At 44.5% G+C, this 21,268-nt stretch overlaps 1 protein-coding gene across 2 annotated transcripts in view; it reads right to left on the bottom strand.

Annotated features, from left to right (window-relative positions):
- Positions 1 to 18,284, bottom strand: part of Rlip (Ral interacting protein) — a 38,596-nt gene extending 20,312 nt beyond the window's left edge. For both annotated transcript variants that reach the window (XM_077627118.1, XM_077627117.1), the window contains exons 1-9: positions 18,109 to 18,284; positions 17,747 to 17,878; positions 17,110 to 17,239; positions 15,278 to 15,480; positions 13,191 to 13,304; positions 10,773 to 10,976; positions 9,891 to 10,009; positions 8,606 to 8,736; positions 5,177 to 5,378 (exon numbers count right to left, since the gene is read on the bottom strand). In XM_077627118.1, coding sequence (XP_077483244.1) covers positions 5,177 to 5,378; positions 8,606 to 8,736; positions 9,891 to 10,009; positions 10,773 to 10,976; positions 13,191 to 13,304; positions 15,278 to 15,480; positions 17,110 to 17,239; positions 17,747 to 17,837 — 1,194 coding nt within the window. In that variant the 5' untranslated portion in view covers positions 17,838 to 17,878; positions 18,109 to 18,284. The remainder of the gene's footprint in view (positions 1 to 5,176; positions 5,379 to 8,605; positions 8,737 to 9,890; positions 10,010 to 10,772; positions 10,977 to 13,190; positions 13,305 to 15,277; positions 15,481 to 17,109; positions 17,240 to 17,746; positions 17,879 to 18,108) is intronic.
- Positions 18,285 to 21,268: the final 2,984 nt, after the last annotated feature.

The raw sequence follows: 21,268 nt of genomic DNA on the forward strand, positions 1-21,268 counted from the left end.
ACCACCCAGCTCAAGAGCCACGAGAAGAAGCCAACTTTTTCAGGACCTTGATGCCGTGAGGCAAAACGCGTGGCGCGCACTGAAAAAATAAAAATAGCTATGAGCGTAGAAAGAAGGCGGCGCGGGTCACTGAGAAAGGAAAGCTAGTAATAGTGCAATGAGGAGTAGAAAAGGGCGCCCGTTCATGGCAGCGCAAAGTACGGGGAAACAGCCACAAAAAGCGGAGGGACGCGTGTTTCTTAACTGCCTCTTAAATGACGCTGAGGCCACGGAAGACGACACCATGAACATGCAAGGCTTTGGTTTTCACATGGTATCAAACTCTCTTTACTTTCGCAGCCGCGCTGTATTCGTGTAAATACGGTACTCCACAAGGCGCAAATAAAGTCGGAAACGTAACAACATGAGACAATGGAAAATAATTACCACATATAAGAGATGATAAGAGCAGGACATAAGGTATTTTTGGGTGTTTATTCTATAAAGCAACACCTTGTGCTTAGTAAGCAGCCGGAGAGGACAGTCGAGCCACGGCATCACCAACAACTGATATAGTAAAGATTTTTGCTGATCCGAGCTACTTTACTACAGAGGGGTTCTACTGTAGTTACTTTGTTCAAATAGTTTGTTCAAACGCGAAGTGAATATTTTCGATCAAGCGAACAGTTTACAACCGGAAATGCAGTAGTAAAAATAAAGGCATTTCATTATAGCTGAATAGCATACATTGAAAGAAGGGATTTGAAGAATTCACAAAGGCAACTCAAATAAAAACGAAACAAAAAATGCTTTCAAACCTGCATCAAGCAATGTTCAATCAGCAGCAAGCCAAAGTGCACTGAGCCTCGTAGTCTAAAGCCCTTACCATACTATTAGTTACATGCTGCTGATCCTAAATATAAAAGTTGCTGACAGATTTTCTGCATGCTGAAATTTCAGGCAAGATTCCTACTCCAGACTTGCGTAGCACCATGTCACACAGAGCTCATGTACAACCGTGGCTGAAATTTCGGATGCGTTGCATATGATGCCATAATTTCTTCCACATTCGCAAGCCATATGGTCAAGTGACCGCACTGCGCACGCGTGATCGCGCATTCGTACCACTGCCGAAGGAAGCTATTTCCAGAGCCTGCCAGTACGCGAAAGTCGAAAGATGTCAGCGAAGGCACCACGCACGTGCTGAAGTGGAACGCAACATGCGGCACGCCATCGTATACTAATCAGAGGTCGCAGTGCCCAGGATTTCTGGGGTTGATCTTTGCATAGACCAACCTCACAATGCTGCGCATTGCGTTGCTCTGGACTGAGATGCATCGTCAACATGGACCAGCACGAGGCGAGAGAAGATCAGAGCGCAGCCACTTGCACTGCCAGATTTGCCGCTGCGCAGAGGTGTGCGGTGCACCTATCCTTGGAGACCAGGTTTAAGGTATTCTTCTAAGGCGAGTACTCTCGTCTTAAAAATTCAGGGGGGCCACTTTGTTGACCTAAAGTGGGGTGAGGCGAAAGCCTTTAGCGCGGTGTTGCTGCTTGTGTCACTGATGTGCGGTTACTATGTTAAGTACACAATTGTTACTACACGTGCGCTGGCAGGAAGTAGCGTAGTCGTTAGCACGCTTGGCCACGAAACGAATGGATGGTGGTTCGAATCTCGCAGTGCGCAAGGATTTTTTTTCTTATCTAGTTAACGTTATTTGATTGACAGCTACAGTGTGACAGATTTCACGAACGGATGAACGGACGGAACGAAGCTTTAAGTCGATGTCAACGCATTCGTTCATTGGTCTTTTGTTGCTGTGTAGCTGGGGAAGTAGTACGCTTGCGTTTGCCCGCATTCTGAGACTCCATTGAAGCAAGCGCTAGGAGGAAGGTTGCGTGGCATCCGACTCGGTCGACAACTGCGAAACATTTGGCGCGGGCGCGGCGTGCGCCGGTGCCGCCACCTCGTGCATGCGCAGTGAACTACCAATGGCGCAAGTAGAGATGTGCGCCGTGTCGGTTTCGAACGGCGGCGGCGGTGACAGCGGCGCGGTGCCTGGTATTCATCGGCGGCAGCACCAGGCCATTTTTCAACGGCGCCGGCAGCGTGGAAAGCTAAACCACAAATTTAAAAAGCTATTTCGCTACAGCCTTCTTTGCTAAACTGGTTGAAATTTTAGGGCTTTTCGTACTAAGGGCTTGGAACGCAGAATACAGAGGGGTTGAAGGCTGAGAGAAATGCAAAATGATCTGTAAATCGCTTGTTTTTTTAAGGCGCCATATTTTTAAAAAATAGGCACATATCACAAGCGCGTATGTTGATTGTGTTTATATATTTGTTGCTCACGAAAGTGCAGAACCTTTCTTGTTTTCTGTGTCGTTGTCGCAATTGTTTTCTTTTTTCTATCCTTCAGTTATACAGCCTGCAGGTATTTTTCCATTGGGCAGAGTAAGTGAATTCGTCTAGAATTGTTAAGCCGACACCGACGCATGTGACACTTTATTTGTGAATCGTACTTCTATTTGTTCTAAATGAGATTGTGGTTATGCAATATTCTTTATGTAAAAATAAACAGACCTCTTCTATGACCAACTTTTGCTTGGTTCTGCCCTTTACCTGTCACCCAATCAGTAGATGTTGTAACACAAACATTTCCGTCTGGACACTTTGTGAAATCACTTGTTCTGAATATTAATCATTTTGAGGGCCTTTTCCCGGAATAGAAAAGAAAATACTTTTTCTTGCAGCAGGTGAACATTTTTCTCGCTGAGATATGTTACGATGCGTTGATGCCGTTTTGGGACATATCGTTGATACCACCCGCAGCCACAGTGCCTGTGACCCTCAAGTCGTGATTTCGACGTTCCGAAATGGTTGTTTCTTCTCGTTGCGCCAGGTTGCGCTTTTGACGAAGTTTCGAAATGCCACGTTGCGTTGTATGGCGACGATATGCATGTGTAGACGCGCGGAGAGCAGGCTTGCTTTTTTTTTGTTTTGTGTTTGATTCACTGCAACGCAGTTGACATGGCTCCTTGACATGATTATATGCCTCAGACAGGGAAAAGAATTAAACAAGACAAAATCAAATCTCAAACGCAGCTAGATTTGCGGGGAAAAATATATTCATATTTAGAGGACGCGCCATCGTGCCGAGTGAAAATGGCGGCGGCGCGCCGATCAGTTTGCGTCAGCGGCGGCGAGGCAGTGAGGGCAGTCAGCAGCGGCGCGCCGATGCCTCGCCGCACACCTCTAGGCGCAAGAATGTGACATCGGACGGACAGGCTCGTGGCCGCGAGTATGAGCCATTAAAGGCTTTCGCCTTGATACGAGAAAAGGGAATGCAGAAGCGTGGGGGAGGCGTACCCCCTACGCAAAGATCGTGAGAGCAAGAATATGGCGGTGCTCTTCGAAGCGAAGACTGTGCACCTGCGTCAATACACTTTGTGGTGACGGCTTTCTCATCGCGGTAACTAAAATAACTGGAATTTCACCTCTTATCTAATTTCAGCTCTTTAAGGGTGTACAAAATAAGGTACTGCTAGCTTCGAAGTTGGTTTCCAGCGACACCGCAAATACCACCATTACTCGCATTGACATTCAAAACGCTTGAATATTCTCAAAACCCTAATAATAGGTGCAACTAAAGAGAATTCTAAGCTCGTCTTTTACCATGCGAACATGATCTACGTACTCCAAGCATTCTTGGAAACTTTGAATTATTGTCCTCTGCGGTCGATTTTTCTATTAAATCGGATTAAACGTCCCAACCTCTGAGAGTAGGAGGAGTCAATCAACGCATGGTGTGCCTTTCAGCTAGTCGCGTGGTGGCTTGCCACTGTGCCATCAGCAGAGTGATAAGTAGTAATACGCAAAGTGACTGCAAAAGAAAACAGTCCACGCATATTTTTATTTCTGTCGGCCTAATTTGTGGCTACGTTGTCTGCCTGCGACTGAAACTATTTATTCACGGAAACCTAAAAAACTAAATAAAAGCATAAGTGAAGCCACCACGCGACTGGCTGAAAAGCACCCCATGCATTAATTGACTCCTCCTACTCTCGGAGGTCAGTTAAAAAAAGGGGGGGGGGGGGGGGGGGGCAGAGCGGGGACGTTTAATCCAATTGAATAGGGAAATCAGCCACACAGGACAACAATTCGAAAAATCTAAGAATGCTCGGAGCACGCAGGTCAAGTTTCCGTGGTAAAAAGACGAGCTCAGAATCCTCTTTAGTGCACCTTTAAGCAAGTACACTTTTCCACTGAAATACACAGCCTAGCCATACTTGCCAACTGTACCGAGCAACTAAAACGATACAATTCATCTAGCCAAGATGTTGTATAGTGGTTAAGAGGTTAGTCCTCAAGTTCATGTAAGTGAAAAATGAAATTGGAAATGTAGCTGTCACCAATTTGTAAATCTTTTAAACATATCCTGAGCACAAGACAATTTTGTTATGTTTCTAGGAGAGACCCCCATAGCAAGGTAGTCTTTCAAGAGGTAATTATTGATAATATTCTCTTGAGCACAGCCACATGATGAATGTATAAATTGTAACTCTATGATCACAATAAACCTATACCACATTGGAGGATTCCCATAAACACATGAGACTAATACAGCTCCTGCTTTGACTTGCTTTATTATAGCTTGCCTAGCCACCCACAAAACAGTCCTGGTCATCTCAGTTATTGGAGCAACTGCCTAGTGCAAGCTACAGCTTAAACTAGAAAATAGGGGACTCAGCTATCCATGTTTCTCGCATGTAAGAACTAGTTCATGACAGTCATTTAAACATGACCCAGTGAGCATCAATAAAACCACTAGCCAATAACATATCATTATTAGAACACGACAAGGACCTAGAGCCATGCGCCTAATTTGACAGCACCCGTTTCAGCCCCCGGTTCAGTGCTTACAAAGTGAAACAGAGTAACATCAGTAGGTGGCACCACGGTCGTTCACCAAACCAGTATGACTTTTGTCAACTGTGCACATTTCATGTAACCTGTAAAGCTTTCCTTCACAGCGTAGCGTAGACACAGCATAGACACATCATAGACAGTAATTCAAATCGCTTCCCTGTGCACAAATCTTGCACAGCGGAAGCAACAGTCTTCCAAAACAAATTTTACGTTGTCAACTGGGTCTATCGGTAAGCCGTTCTTGATTTCAACTGGTCTTTATTTACCCACCTTGCGCTTCAGCTGCGTCACAACACGCTGCACTTCCCAGAGCTGCTCTTCCTTCTGGGGATCCCTGAGGCCTGCATTCAGTTCTGCGTGGATCTCACTCAACACCTGCTCCTGCTGGCTCAGTTCCTCCTCTATGGCTGCTGGCGTCTCAGGCAGGTCAAGCGACTGGCGAGACGAGTCAGGTCGGATCTTCTTTACGTATCTGCCAACCAAAAACGGAAACAAGCCACTATCTCCATGTGCCTTATCTCCCCTGCCTCTCTTGATAAGACAAGAAACAATGCAGTCGCCGTGCCCGCAGAATCGTAAGACAATAACTGCCCTACAGAATGCCATATCCTATATCGCACTTGGCCTTTAGGTGCAACAACAGACATAAGAATAAAGCCTACTCACATCAAACAATACATGCGCAACCAGGAATGACAATGGAATAAAAACAATGTTGAATAAAGTGTACAGCTAACTGCGCAAGTCCAAATCTATACGCCCCTTCAATTACTTTATTTCACTACTCACTACATTTTACAAGACGTCACGACAGCTGCAGTGACAATAAAGCATTGCAATGACCTTGTAACAAAGGCAGTCCGAAAATAATATGAAGCACAGTTTTGGACATTCCCCACTGATGAAGGTGCGTGTACATTATACATACAGTCGAGCCCGCTTATAACTGCTCCACTTACACCGAGCTCTCGCACTGTATGAACAAAGATGGTGCAACCGTCACAATTTGCATTAGGCCTATGGCGTCAAATCTCAAATAGAATGAACATCAGCAGACACAAAATTCGGTTATTGCGAACATACTGGTAACAGGTGCCAGAACTCGCCGTCCAGAGTACACTGCACGGTCTTCATCGCAGTCCTACACGAACATCAATATTGCTGTCATTTTTCACACAAAGACTATGAAAACAGCACGGGTTATGCGAACAAAGGACAAAAAAAGAAGATAATGCCCTGATGCGCAACATCACCTCGGCTTCCGCACACTTAACTGTGGGGTTCACCCACTTCAAGAAACGACATCGTGGCAGAGGGGGAGTGGCACTCTTGTGGATTGTGAATGGTATCCAAAATTGACCACATCTACGGGTACAAATTTCACATCTGACTGATAATATGCCCCATAATTAAAAGCGGCCTTTCATTACATGATGCACTAGACCTAAGCGCACTGTGCCAATTGCCCCATGCTGATCATGATGTGCAAAAATGTGCCAAATGGCATGAGAACTTGGTCAGATCAATGGCAACTAACGTATATCGCATAGACAGCGCTCCACATCCGGATATAATGAGCATAGATGTGAAGGTCATTATAAGAGGGCTTGACTGTATTACATATGTCCGGTGATTAAAAAGTTCACATACCATATTTACTTGCACCACGAATGCACTTCTTTTTTAGCAGAAATATCTCTGAAAATTTGGAGGGTGCACATCCATACATGGAGTAAAATATTCAGAAATAATACGAGGCAAAATAAATACTGCATTCCGTATGACTCCTTATGAAAATAAAACAAAATGCACTCTACAGCACGGTTTCCATACTGGAGAGCATACTAAACCGCTTTTATCTTAAACCCGCACACATAACTCACAAAGCAGCCCATAATGCTGTCTAAACAGAGAACAATTCACTCCAGCACAAATTCCAGCAATCAGCGTGAGGCCCAACTGCAAAAGTTTAAACAATCCTTAATATGGCAGATAGAATAGAGGAACCCTTTGCGACCAGGAGTGGTTTGTTTCGGTTCTCAGATTCCTAGCAGAACATTCTTGTTGGCTGTTCATCCTGCAACATGAGATATAGTAGTCTTTACATTCGATAGACAACACCTCATATTACTGCAGTTTCGGCACCAGCTAGCATTAACTTTTATCAGTAGCAGACTGCATACCAAAGGAGTGGGGTACGTTCCATATGCAAGAGAAAAAAAACTGCACTTTCTAACTGCACTTTCTGACACTTCTGCACTTTCGCAGTCGTGGCCTGGTGGTCTGGGCGTAAGCCTCGGCTGCGGGAGGTGGTTGGTTCGAAACCCACCGCCGGACACCAACTGGTAAAAATGGGTACAAGCCACCCCCGGCCCGGCGCCCGGCTTCTTCAGGGGTGTGTGCTTGGAGGAGGCTCCGCAAACCCCGCTGCGCCCCTTCGGGGGCAAACCCAGTTTCGAACAACTCAGCCTGCAAAGGTGGTTTGTGTTTCACTCCCCAGTGAAGAGTTCGACTCAAGGCTTGTATGCTCTAACCAGCGTCATGTTCAAACACTACGGTCCTTCGTCAGAAGCGATTCAGAGTATCACTACGGTCATGGGCTAGTCCGGCTTTTTGGCTGCCAGACTTTGAGAGAAAAAAAGAAGGGGGCCACAAACGGGCTTCTACTGCACGAGGCGAATTTAACGTTGTTGACGGCGGAACTTATCGCTGATCCATCAGAGCAACTGTGGTCAAGACCCTTTTCCCAAGCATCTCACCCAGAAGAGCCGAGCACCAGGCCGGGGGAAATCTTGTACCTATTAAAAACCGGTGGGTACCCGGCGGCACTGGGGATCGAACCTAGCACCTCCCGAATGCGAGGCGGATGCTCTACCACAAGGCCACCGCTTCTAACCACCTTCTAATACCTTCTAACCACGTTGGCCGAAGGGGTACGTTCGCAGCTGGGCGAGAACTCGTCCCGCGAGGGGCGCAGCGGGGTTCAGGGAGCTTCTCCCAAGCGAACACCCCTAAAGGAAGCTGGGCGCCAGGCCAAGGGCCGCTTGTACCCATTTTTACCGGTGGGTGTCCAGCGGTGAGTTTCGAACCAACCACCTCCCGCAGCCGAGACGGGCACCCAACCAACTAGGCCACTGCGGGCGAGTTCATAATGCGAGGAGGGCGAGTTCATAATGCAAGCATGTTCCTTACATGAGTAAATACAGTATTAATTCACGACCTTATCCACCGCTACCGCATCCAAAGCTAGGCAAAACATTAGAAGCCTGATGGGGTCAAAATGCGTCGTCAATCATAAAATTTGTCCACTGGCTGCAGGGAAGTGACGGCACCAGACCAGAGCATTCGCATCAACTGGAGGGAAGTGGCATCATTAGGCCGAAAGCGACGTCCCTTTTGGTAAAGGCATCAACAGCTGCTATTGCTTTCGCATTGCCAACACATAATGGAATTAGGTGTCCCAGTGAATTTTTGATATAGTAGACCACTGGGCTACTACAGCATCAATTAGTTTTCAGTTTCAGCCCCTAATTAGAGCGACTGAAGATAGCATCCCATGAAGCAGTAACTCTTAGAGCTTTGGGGCCAGTAATAAAGTAAAGAGTAGCAATCAAGTTAAGTTTTCTTTGAGGGGAAGCAGTAGGCGCTACTTCAAACCCCACAGACCACAGTCCAAGGCACCACAGCACCTCCACTCACTTGATGATTTTCACGTCCTTGAAGAAAATTGGTGCATGAGAGAAAAGGGCATGAAGAACCCTGTGGCTGATCTGCATACTTGGACTCAGCACAATGGAGACGTTCTGCAGGTTCATCTTGTTGTGCTTCTCCTGGACAGAAAAAGCAGCACAGCACGGCAAATTTGCTGTTATCACCATCATCAGCCTGAATATGCCAACTGCAGGATAAAGGTGTCTCCTATATCTCTCCAATTAATCCTGTGCTGTGCCAGATGTGGCCACCCTATCCCTGCAAAGTTCTTGATCGCATCCAGCCACCAAACTTTCTGCTGCCCCCTGCTATGCTTGTCTTCTCTTGGAATGCAGTCGATTAGCCTTAACGATCATCGGTAACCTTGCCTTCGCATTACGTGCCCTGCCCAAGCACATTTCTTCTCGATTTCGACTAGGATGACATTAACTCATGTTTGCTCTCTGACTCACTCTGCCCGCTTCCAGTCTCTTAACGTTACACCTATCATTTTCCAAATTTGTAGATGCAATCAATTCTGGCTGAAAACTTTTTCTCATAACTGGACTGCCAGGTACCAGAAGAGGATCAAGGAATCAAGCAAGGGATCAAAAGCCACATGTTCAAGTGATCACCATGACACTTTCAGTTTCACATGACGCACCATCAATTAACATTTGGCCTTTAAAGGAACAGTGAGAATAAAGTGGAGTTTTTCCCAGATTTATGAATTCCCAATTGATGATTAAAGGGAGGCTACTTCCATAGGAAACGGAACTTTTATATGCCGAAAAAAAAAAAATGGAGGACGCCATCAGCCATTAGGTGAGATTTTTCATTGAAAAGAACAGGAAATGAAAGATTACACATAACAGCATTAAACTAAATTTCGCATCATTCTGCTAGTGCACTTTTACTGCACTAGGAGGACAAAAACAGAAACCAAAAGAGGAAAATTAAGTGAAGTGATCCTATTACACTAATTGTCATTACCACAAAGGCCCAGCTATCACAATTTACTATGAAAAAAAAACTCGACGGAGTTATCAGTACAATCAGTACCAGAACGTTTCCACAAGCATGGCAAATGGATTTCAACAATGCAAGCATTACTCTCACCAACACGTCCAGCACATAAGCATTCCTAACTAGCCCAAATCCTGCTGCACTGCTGACAAGTGACCATGGCAGAATAAGGCACCACTTGAGCTCACAATTCTGTGTGTAACATTGTCCAAGGTGCAATGGCTATCCTCGGGTTTTTTTCTTTTGCTGTGACACAGGTGGCGCTTACCATGCGGATGACATTGGTCATGTGCACAAACACCCATGACAACAGGAGTCGGTTTGGCGTGGGCAGTTGCTCAATCAGCTTCTGGATGGTTTCAACACGTCTTGTCTCGTCTTTGATGGCTGCAGAGGTGAAAAGATTTACATCTGAGGGCACCTCCAAAAGCACAGAGGCACACAAATCAATAGTTCACTAAAAGACCAAACAAATGCATAAACATGGCACTGCGTTCGCAGTGAATCTGCTGCAGAAATTTCTCATATAAACCTTTGTGTGCTCGTGCAAACAAGGAGTTCCATCACTGCTCTCCATCTGAATGACTACTTGTACGCAACCCTCACCCAAACAATCCACCTCTGCTGCAGCAGCCCCTACATATGCGTCGCCAACCTCGTATGAAACACCGTTTTAGTGTTTGCCGTTATATCAAGAACCCTGTGACATTTCAAGGTCAACTGCATGAAATGACTTCATCACATAACCACCATGGCCCAACACTATCAGTCAGATGACACTGTTGGCTTGAAATTCCATCACCTCATGTGGTCACATGACCGACTGTCATTGGTCACATGAAATCATCCAATTAAATGACATCACATCGAAAGGTCAAATGAATCTACTGTTATAGGTCACATGACAATGTCTGCATGACCTGAAATAACTTCGCAAGGTCACATGATCCCCTGTCACTGGCCCCGCGACCCACTAAACCATTTATAAATGACCTAGATTCCCTTTACACATCTGCGGCCCACTTGCTCAACACAACGCCCTTAGTAGCTGATGCTGAAACTCATGTTGAATAACACGAACGACTCCTTTCACATTTTCCAGCATGCCCGCGTCACTCATACAGTCAAATGAAAGAAGGGTGCAACTGACCGGCAGCCTCCTCAAACTTGGGTCCCAGCTCGCTGGTGAGCACGGGATCGGGCAGCTCACGTAGGAACTGCTTCAGCAGGCTGGCCACAACCTGGGGCCCGTGCTCACTCAGGCAGACTGGCTCGTGCCGGTTGTAGGCTGCCCGCAACTGCTGCACGGTGGACTTGACGCCCGACATCCGGTAAATGCCTTCGCACATCAGGCCTGCACCAGCAACCAAATGGTTCAAATGCTGAAACACAGGCTATGGAGTCAAAGAAAGCTTTTCTTTTTTTTTTTCCTGGGCTAGCCAGTTCATTCAAACAAACGTTTTGCAGAGTGAAAAGAACACTGACACATGTGCAGCACCACTATCACACTACTGCCTTTTTTTTGTTTACATGGACAATAAAGGGGAGGTTGGTGCTGCATAGCGGCTCCGGCTACTCCTTTTCACTAATTCACAGCAACCACTTGGTCCGACGATGTACAGTTCAACGTAACACGAACACAAACAGTAAAGAGCATATACAACCAACATATACAAGTACAAGCTTCAGGAAAAAGTAACACTAATGAGTGAACAAAAACACCTTGAATGTTAGCAGAACAGTACACAATACATTATACATAAGAGATATGAAGAAACAAGGGGAGAAGAACAAGAAATAAGCTTATTATATAAAAATAAGCAAAAGTAAATAACAACGCTATTAAAGCACTCAACCACAAAAATGAAAAAAAAAAATAAGTTTGTTTGCAGCGAACACAGCAAAAGCAAATAACAAAGGTATTGAAGCACTGCCTTTGTTGCGTTTTCAACTGTATTCACTCATGCACATGTTAAAAAAAGTGTCATTTTTCTAGATTACACCACAAGACCCTTTTGTACGAGTTTTAGGACTTCTAATGAGCACTGCCTAATCTGTTGTGACACAAACTTCTGTAGTGTAGTAGCTACTTAACTCCGTTCAGGCCATCGGGGTGCTCAAGATGGGAAAAAATGGAGTAAAAGTCAGCCCAGGGTCTCTCCTCTGCATGTATTAATTTCACACCGAAAGAAATTTACCAAAAGGCAAAGCATAGAGATACATAGTAGTGGGCTTAAGTTCAGTGGTACAGGTTGTAAAATGTTGACAAGGTGGCCGACTTCTTAGAACTCAAACACAATCGGTTTGTTGTGTTTTAAAAGAAGGCGCTGAGATCTACAGACTTCTCAAGTATAAATCTGCAGTAAACAAATTAACAATAAAAACAACTTATTTCAATCACTGAACAGCCAAGTCTCTCACACTCCAAAGATCCATTATTTAGAAAGACCCCTTTTATCAAAATTCCACTTGTATTTTTCCGCATCATGTTTTTTTGCTCTATTAGAACAACAGGCTAAGTAGCCATCATGGTAAGCATCTGATAGGCAGCTATTATGTACCATATTTTACTAACATGTGGAAACCTGAAAATGGAAGCTTTAAATCATTTTCCTTTCCTGAGATCAATTTATACTTTGACAGTGTTAATACTTTCATGTGTTTCAATTCGTCATGAAATTCCTGCAAAACAATTTGGGGAGCCTAAAATGCTGCCTGAAGGGACTGTTCCACAGCACTGTGCGATCAGAAGAATAACCTTCTACTTTAGGAGAGTATGGCACCATCTGGAGGAGCCTGAAGCACACATGGCAATGGGCATTGTTCAGTAAACATGCCAAAAGTTTGCAGCTTCAGCATAAGTGAACACTAAAACAATCCGTCACACAACAAAAAAAAAAATGCCGTGTGTTAAATCATAGCCCAGTCATTAAGCATGTGTCATGCTGACCACATCCATGTGGAAGGCTCTGCCATTGAAATCAGCCAATAGGAAGTCAGTGTGCTGCCTTGTTATCAACGATGCTGCCCGTGGTAGAGGCCAGTCCTATCCCTATATCAAACCAGAAAAATTTCATGACCAGCAAGATGATATCAGGAGAACCTAACATTAGTAACTACAGAAAGAAATACTTTTAAGTCATTGCCAATATGCACAGATCAACTGCACCAAAACCAAAGCAACCATAAATTTCTAGTGCAGCCCCCATACTACATTAAAATTGACCAAGATTGAAGCATAATGCACGGACTGCCCCAGTTAAACACTAGTACCAAAAAAATATGCACAGAGAAAAAATAACCTGGCATAACATTTCACGATGAGGCATATAGCAAAATATCAAATTTTTGCTACATGACTCATGCACTCTGAATGGAAAAAAAAAAATACCTGGCATCAGGATACACTAATGGTCCATCAAACAGAAAGACATTACACCAGCTTGGAAAAATTGCCCAGCTAGGTTTACACCTAGCGACCGACTCCCACAAGTTTAGAGACTTCTAACCATATATGCGCATAAAGAAAGAGTGATTGTAGTAAATAATGTTGCCTAATTCTACTAACCATGTTCCTCAATGTAGTCGAGGCACTCCCTCACAATAGCAGGCAGCTCAATGCCATCATCAGATGGGTTCTTTTCCAGAGCAGTCAGTAAAGGAACACCGAAGATGGGATCCTCTGGAACAGAAAGATGCAGTAATGGAAATAACTGCCACTACACATGTCACTGTTGAAAATAAAGGCACCTTGCTGCACAGGAAACATGCATATGCCGGTAGAAGAGTAATAGGTATCCATGTGTTCTAAACTTGACCATTTGAGGGGCACGAAATTCTATGATCTCTCACATGCATACCACTGGTAAGATTTCACTCCGAATGAGTAAAATGAGTGAGATTGCACTCAGAATGAGTGAAATCTTATCAAAAACATGGACAAATTATGGCAAGCAAACGACATCTTTCTTTTCCATCTCCACTTGGAAAAACTTGCACCCTTCACTGAAATCACGGATGTCATTGTAAAAGTTAAAAAAAAATGTTAAAACATCACAAGTTTGAATCCTAAGGTATTTACATACTAATATGTTTTTGTCCTTATAAATTCTGTATCCCATTCATTTGCTGTACATTTGTTTGTACCTTGTTGTTTGGTTCTTTTCTTTTTTTCTCATCTCGGATTATTAAGCATGTGCTCGTATATTATACTCTGTTCATACAGCTATAGGAAGCCCTATTCGCGGTTTAGACTCTTGGGCCTCCTGCTGTATTTACACCCTATAACCATGTACTGTACTGAAAATCAGAAATAAAAAATGTTCAGAAAATAAAATGAATCTAAAAAATTATTGACATCACTTTCAACCTCTTTTGACCTCTGGTTTAGTAGAAAACAGTAGCACACATTTATATCACTGATTTCACAACAAAACCTCGAATGTGGTAGGTATTTTCATCGCTGTGTTTTTGATACACAAAAAATTTGCATTTGAACTGAAAATTGCTTCAAGTACTATCAGCAGGCAGATGGCTGACAAAGAAGTCTCAAAAGCTCAAAAATTTTTCAAAAATTTCTTCGTCAAAATGGGCCACGTTGAACTGCACACAGTGAATAAGCAGAGAAAGTAAATATGTGTCACCACAGTAAGGTTGAGATCCTGAGGCACACACAAACTGCAATATAATAGCTGCTTACCCATTTTAATTTGGTTCAAATTCTTACAATTGCTTGCCCCAGGAGCCAGAATGAAAGCCAGTGTACAGCTATTACATTGCAGGTTTTGAATGCCACACGTAACCCAAATGTCACTTTGACATCATGCTCCCCACTCAGTTGCTGGAACTACAATTACACTGGAGAAGATATTCAACTATAAATAATTTGCCACATGCAGGCAAAGTTCATGAAATGCTCCACGTTTACTAACATCACACACCATTTAGATGAAAATTGCACGCAATAAAAATTTCAGTGCCTCTACTACTTTAAAAATACAACATTTTGGCCAATGTCGCATAGCAAAATGGTTTTACTTTCAGAAGTCCCCAGAAAAGGTATTTAAGAATATCGTTATGGCATGTCACACAGGAAGCAGAAGAGAATAAGGTTAAGGCACAAAGAGAGTGACTGCTGCTGGTCTGACATTGGCTGTTGACCAATGTCTCAAATGGGAGCCTCAAATTGGTTTCACTGCATGTGGCAGATTTCAAGCTTCCATGGGTCAACAACCCGTCGAAGGGGGAAAGCCAAAGACCCGTTTCTTAAACACTTCACCTCTGAAAAAGTGAGCACCAGGCAGGGAGGACTTGTACCAATCACAAATCGATATTGCCTATGTGCCATAAAACACAACACAACACAACAACACAAATCGATAGGCACCCGACGACACTAACCCCCCACCCACCCCCCAGCCTCCCACGTGTGAAGCGGGTGCTCAAACCACTCGGCCAATGCTGGCTAAGCAAGGTTACGCTGCACGTGCAGCACAATATATACACAGAAGCAGAACGATGAGGAACCAGCCAATGTCCTTATAATTAACTTAGTTCAGGCTGCTAAAAAATTCCAGGTCCGTTATCACTTCACTAGTTTTTTGTTGCTAAGTCACTGCTGCGCCCACTAAATAGGCTCTTCACAGGAATACATACCAGCCTTTTCGGCTTTCTTTTTCTTCTTGACAAGCTTCACCTTGCTCTCTTTCTTCTTCTTTGAGTCCTTGCCATCTTTCTCAGCCTCCTTCTTGCCCTCTTTGGAGTCTTTTGACTTGGCACCCTCCTTGCCCTTCAGAGACTTCTCCTTCTTCTCTTTGCCGGGAAATTTGAATGGAGCCTTGCTCTTCTTGTTCTTGCCTCTGAAGGTTTCCCAGAAGGCAACAGAAACTATGATTTCAGGGCACTGGATGTTTCAAGTAACATTCAAGACTACCGTACTGTCTACCAAGCTGTACCTTAAGGTTTGGTTCAGTTTATGAGGGTTTAACGTCTCAAAGCGACTCAGGCTATGAGGGACGCCGTAGTGAAGGGCTCCGGAAATTTCGACCACCTGGGGTTCTTTAACGTTCACTGACATCACACAGTAAACGGGCCTCTAGAATTTCGCCTCCATCGATATTCGACCGCCACGGCCGGCATCGAACCCACGTCTTTCGGGCCAGCAGCCGAGCACCATAACCACTCAGCCCCCGCGGTGGCCCCTCTGTACCTCAAGGGGCGATTAGGATGACGTCTTGCACCAGCACAAAACTCAAGCACAATTTATGTGAACCATTTATTATCGCAAAATTTTTCACAACAAAAACTAAGAAGTGATATTACCATGAAAACAGGCTCAAAGCCCCTCAATGAAATGGTCAAGGCTGAGGGTATGCCCCCAGTCATCCAAAACAGCAGCACCAGAATTCAGTCTATGCGAAGCAATCAAAGTAACAATTCTAGTATCATCATCTAAGTCAAGTCCATTGTAGAGAAACTGCCGCAAATACTACCAAAAATTTAATTCTATATGTAGAAGTGAAAAGCATGTCTTGGGGCCAAACTAGAAACTAAACGGTTAACCCCTTCCATGGCACGCTGTTATCCAAATTTTAACCAGAAATGTTCAATTCCTTTTGCTGTAGTCTAAGGAAAATTCAAAATATTTTCTTCACCACAATAAACTCACTCCTGCTTGTACTGCCCCATGCAATGTGTGCTGCCATCTGGCAGAAGCATGGCAAAGCACTGACAAGACCAGCTCATCCATGGCATTTTAAGAGAATGAAAATTATCACCAACAGACCTTCACCATTTTTACCAGAAACATGCGGATAAACCCAGCTCCTTCACAGCACAGAAGACGATAAAATTGGCCTGATAATTCAAAATAACAGCAGCAGGAGGAGGTTAAAAAGAAACGAAAGGCACATCTGTCTCACTCAGGAATGTCACCTGAACCACGCAGCGAGGGAAAAGAATGAGGCAGTGAAAATAGGAAGAAACAGGAAGTGTGCAGTCACATGCATATCTGTGATTGGAGTGGGTGCATAGGATGACAAGACACACAAAGTGCAGAAACTTTATTCAATGCCAAATCATTAGCAATGTTTGGCAGTTTGCCTAAGAGCACATTTCCAGCGCCTAGTAAGGCAAAATGCATTAAGATCAATGTAACTGTTCAGACTCTCACCAGCAAGTTCATGATGCAGGCAGACAACTCCACTTAACACTTAATCACTGATTGAGATCGCAGCATCTTGCGTTTAAAGACTGATGTCATGGTTTCCCAAATGCTGCGAAATGACATTACTTTCAGCACACAGGAGCTGTTTTTGAGCATCGCAGCAACCTCCAATAACCTGCATGTTTAAGTGACAGTATGATGCTACGCCCCTGGTGCGCACACATTTATTCATGGAAAGAAATGTAACAAAATATAATCTGTAGTTGACAGATACACCACCATGTTAATAAATACAACTCCATCAGCCTGGCCCAAATATTACCTTGATTCATCCATTTCTCCTTCAGAGCTTTCTCCTTCAAATGCAACATATCCTTTGTCTTTTTTGTCCTTTTTATCCTTGAGTTTGCCAATCAGGAGCTCCTTCTTCGAGACCTTTTCTTCATCGCTATCTGAAGAAGGAATTATTGGGACAAAATAGCTTGACACAGTTGACTAAAGCACAAAGTCTACATTATTAGTAACCATGTACTTCATAAAAAAGGCAATGTATGCCCACCGACACTACAAGCATCGTATACCAGCGTTTGAATTTTAATCGCGCACATTTACCACATAATACATTGACCACATAAAACAGCTACCTTTAATTTTTCATCAGCAATAAAAATGACATAGGAAATTGAGCCATCCATGCAAGAGGTAGCTTGACAGTTCACAGCCCTCATGACTTGTGGTATGAAAACAATGCAAAACAAAGTACGAAGTGTCTACATGAAAAAAATCGCAAGAAAACTAAGCCACTTGATCCAGAACAGTTTTTCAAGCGACATAACCGCCGTTAACGTAGCTGATACTGAGCACAAACCTCGTCGAGAGTCGCACACTCTAGCATGAAACCTACTTCCGCTGTGCCCTACTGACTGGCACCATTTACGTAAAATACGTGCTCTACTCACAACTGACATCTCGCTCCTGGCCCTTCCCAACCGCCTCCGACGCATAGAGACCTGGGAAGTCTTTCTCCACGTCGGGGCTTTCGAAATCCATGCCCACAGTAGACTAGAAAAATGGTGCGAGAATCGCTACCCCTGCAAAAGCAAGATTCAGAGGCGATATAAACACCCCTCGCAACAATATTTTCGTGACGTCTGTCGCTGGCCAACTCATTTCTAAAACATCTGTAAGCAGCGTCACGACGCTTAATAACAAATGCCGGTACCAATGCATAAAAAAGAGTGTCAACCGCACGCATGCTCGGAGTGATACGGCGAGCGATAATGCTACGCGGCACTGTGATGTTTCGTTATGTCAACAATACCTCAGGGCTATGGGCTTCGCTCACTTCCAGGGTCGTTCGGCGCGACCTATCGCCGTCGAGTGTCTAGATAAATTTTAAACAGAGATTAGAACCAGACTCGACGAACATCGTTAGTTTAGCTAGGGCGCGCCGATGTCTCTGCCGTCGAACATAAGAAGCACGGTATCCACGTTGCCAGCCCAGCAAATGCGCATATCGCTATCCTTGCCCGAGTTATTCCGCTATTGATCAGCGCGAGCGGCCTGCCGGTTCACAAAACAAAAAGAAGCTAAATGTCCCAATTAACGCCCTACATTGTGCTTTTATTTGGAGATTGTTCCCTCGCGGGCAATCAATCCAAATATTTTTTTTTCTTCTTCAAGGCCAACAAAAACATCAGACGCATTATGTTCAGACGCATGCGCATGCTCTCAGAGCGAGACACTTTGTCAGGCAACTTCGTTTGCCGAGGGTGCAACGAGCATGTTCTACCTGAAACTGGTCCGAGGCCAACCATACACTCGGAATGTTCTTACTGTACCTGCCTAACCGCTAGTACTGAAGTGTCACTTGTTAAAAGTCGCTGCAAAAACAGTCTTTTATTTTGCCTTAATTTTTTCCGCTCGCTGGAACTGCACAAAAAGCATGCATAAAGTGGAAATATTTTTTTTTCTACTCATGCCATGCTGCACGCAGTGTCTTTGCATTATTATGAGAAAGGCTGAGGCTGAAGTGCCCCGTGTGATTTGAAGCCCGCGCGTTAATCGGCGCCCTATATAAGAGTTATCGCCAGACAGTAGACTAGATACAAGGCCTCCCGGTTATCAATTGGCCCAATCTTTCCCGCATTGATCCACGCTTTATCTGGAAGGAACACAATCCATGATGCCCTCGAAAGCCAATGTTCAACATCGCCCATGAAGGCATAAAGGGCTAACCTTGCTCCCATGCGCTCAGCTACTGATCCGGAGTACCTGGGTTCGAACCCGACCGCGGCGGCAGCGTTTCGATGGAGGCGAAACGCAAAAGGCACCCGTGTGCTGTTCGATGTCAGTGCACATTAAAGATCCCAGGTGGCCGAAATTATTCCGGAGCCCTCCACTACAGCACCTCTTTCCTCTCTCAGTCCCCCCTTTATCCCTTCTCTTACGGCGCGGTTCAGGCGTCCGCCGAGATGCGAGACAGATACTGCGTCATTTCCATTCCCCAAAAACCAATTATTATTATTATTCCCACGGCAATGGTAGCAAGAAGTGCGTGAATTTGTGTAATCCTGTATCACATTTGCATCACTGTGATATTGTCATTGGATATACATAAAAGGAATTGTGTCCACGATGGCAAAATGTCATAATTTTTAATGGCAGGTTTATTCAGGTCACACAAACACCATGCAAAAAAAAAAAAGGCTCGGAATACTGCACTAGAAAATCGAGTGCATGCATGCATGAGCACCTACATTTAAAATCCTGGCCGTAGTGATGCACATTTCTTGATCTCTACCGTGGCCCGCCATCCTTTACAGCCACAGCCATGGTATCAGCCTGCATACGAAGTGGCAATACCAGCTCCAGCCAGCACAATCACAGGCACAAGTTGCCCTAGTGCTTTCTAGCTGTTAAGCATGCATCAAGTATGCTAACCTACTTTGAAGCACGACCTACTGCCTGATTTTTTCACATATGTCGTGGTCGGAAAGCACACTTCACCTAGCAAAAAGGTGATAAGAACAAGCCATGGGCTGCCGGACAGCTGGAGCCAACTTGCTCTGAGTCAGCACTGCCTGAATCTCGGATACTACCCTATGTAAAAATGCTGGATGCTACTGCTGCAGAGATACATCCCTACCGATTGCCCGTAGAAGCTCCTGTATTCTAGTGATGCTGTCTTCACTATTGTTGTTGTCCTCTGTTGGAGCGGCACATACCCACAGTGGGGAATTGGCCTTGCACATTCAAACAGTAGTGAAACATTGACTCATTTAAGGTAGATGAGGTTAAATTTTGTTAAAATCTTTTTGTACTACATCTTCCTCCTCTTTGTCTTCCCATCCTTACAGGCCCACTTGCAACAGGTTAACCGTTATCAGTCTTTATCATCATCATTGCGCAGATGCAAAAGTGGGTGAAAATCTGACATTCAAGCCCCAATATGCATTTCAGCATCAAAAATTTTACCTCTCTCTGCACTTCTATTGCCTCCAGTAGCATGGCCACCTGTCGACAGGTTGCCAAGCCCTGTGAAGGTACTAGTGGATGCACAACTGCTTCCCGGTGTCAACCCCCACCTGAAAGCTTTGCCAAAAGATATGAACCATTTTGTTTTGAAACCACAATATCTATGTGAATCAACCCTCTCAGGTGCTGCCCCAGTAGCACAACTAAAGAATGGGAAATGAGAATTAATTCATTCGATCACCACAACCTTTGTTTTACAAATGCTGAGCCCCGCCGCGGTGGCTCAGTGGTTAGGGCGCTCGACTACTGATCCGGAGTTCCCGGGTTCGAACCCGACCACGGCGGCTGCGTTTTTATGGAGGAAAAACGCTAAGGCGCCCGTGTGCTGTGCGATGTCAGTGCACGTTAAAGAAATTATTCCGGAGCCCTCCACTACGGCACCTATTCTTCCCTTCTTTCACTCCCTCCTTTATCCCTTCCCTTATGGTTCAGGTGTCCAAAGATATATGAAACAGATACTGCGCCATTTCCTTTCCCCAAAAAACCAATTTTTATTATTATTATTACAAATGCTGAAAGTTTGGCAGATGGGAATGGTGACCCCTTTTTTAATTGGTTCTTCCCTCAGAAAGGCAAGCATCATGCCAGGGAAAGCTTCATTGTATACTTGTTAGAAAAACCAGTGTGTTTTCACCAGCACATGTCTTTCACATATGACAATGATGCTGTATTGCCAGGCCATCTTTCTCTCTCTCACACACACACACGCACGCACACACATGCACACACAAACAAACAAACTTGAACATTATGCTGTTGCACAGATCTCTAATGAGCCACAAAATACATCATTCTGTATGTGGGATATCCCCATCCCGGCCACTGGATTCCCATGCTTGTGTGTTGCTTATCAACCGGCTGTGTGCCCACACTATGCTAATATTAGACACCATACCAGTACTTAGTTTTCAGTGCCCAAGTAACACTGAAGGAACATTTACACA

Source organism: Amblyomma americanum, chromosome 6 (assembly GCF_052857255.1).
Source record: "Amblyomma americanum isolate KBUSLIRL-KWMA chromosome 6, ASM5285725v1, whole genome shotgun sequence".
In the NCBI taxonomy this organism is placed as follows: Eukaryota; Metazoa; Arthropoda; class Arachnida; order Ixodida; family Ixodidae; genus Amblyomma; species Amblyomma americanum.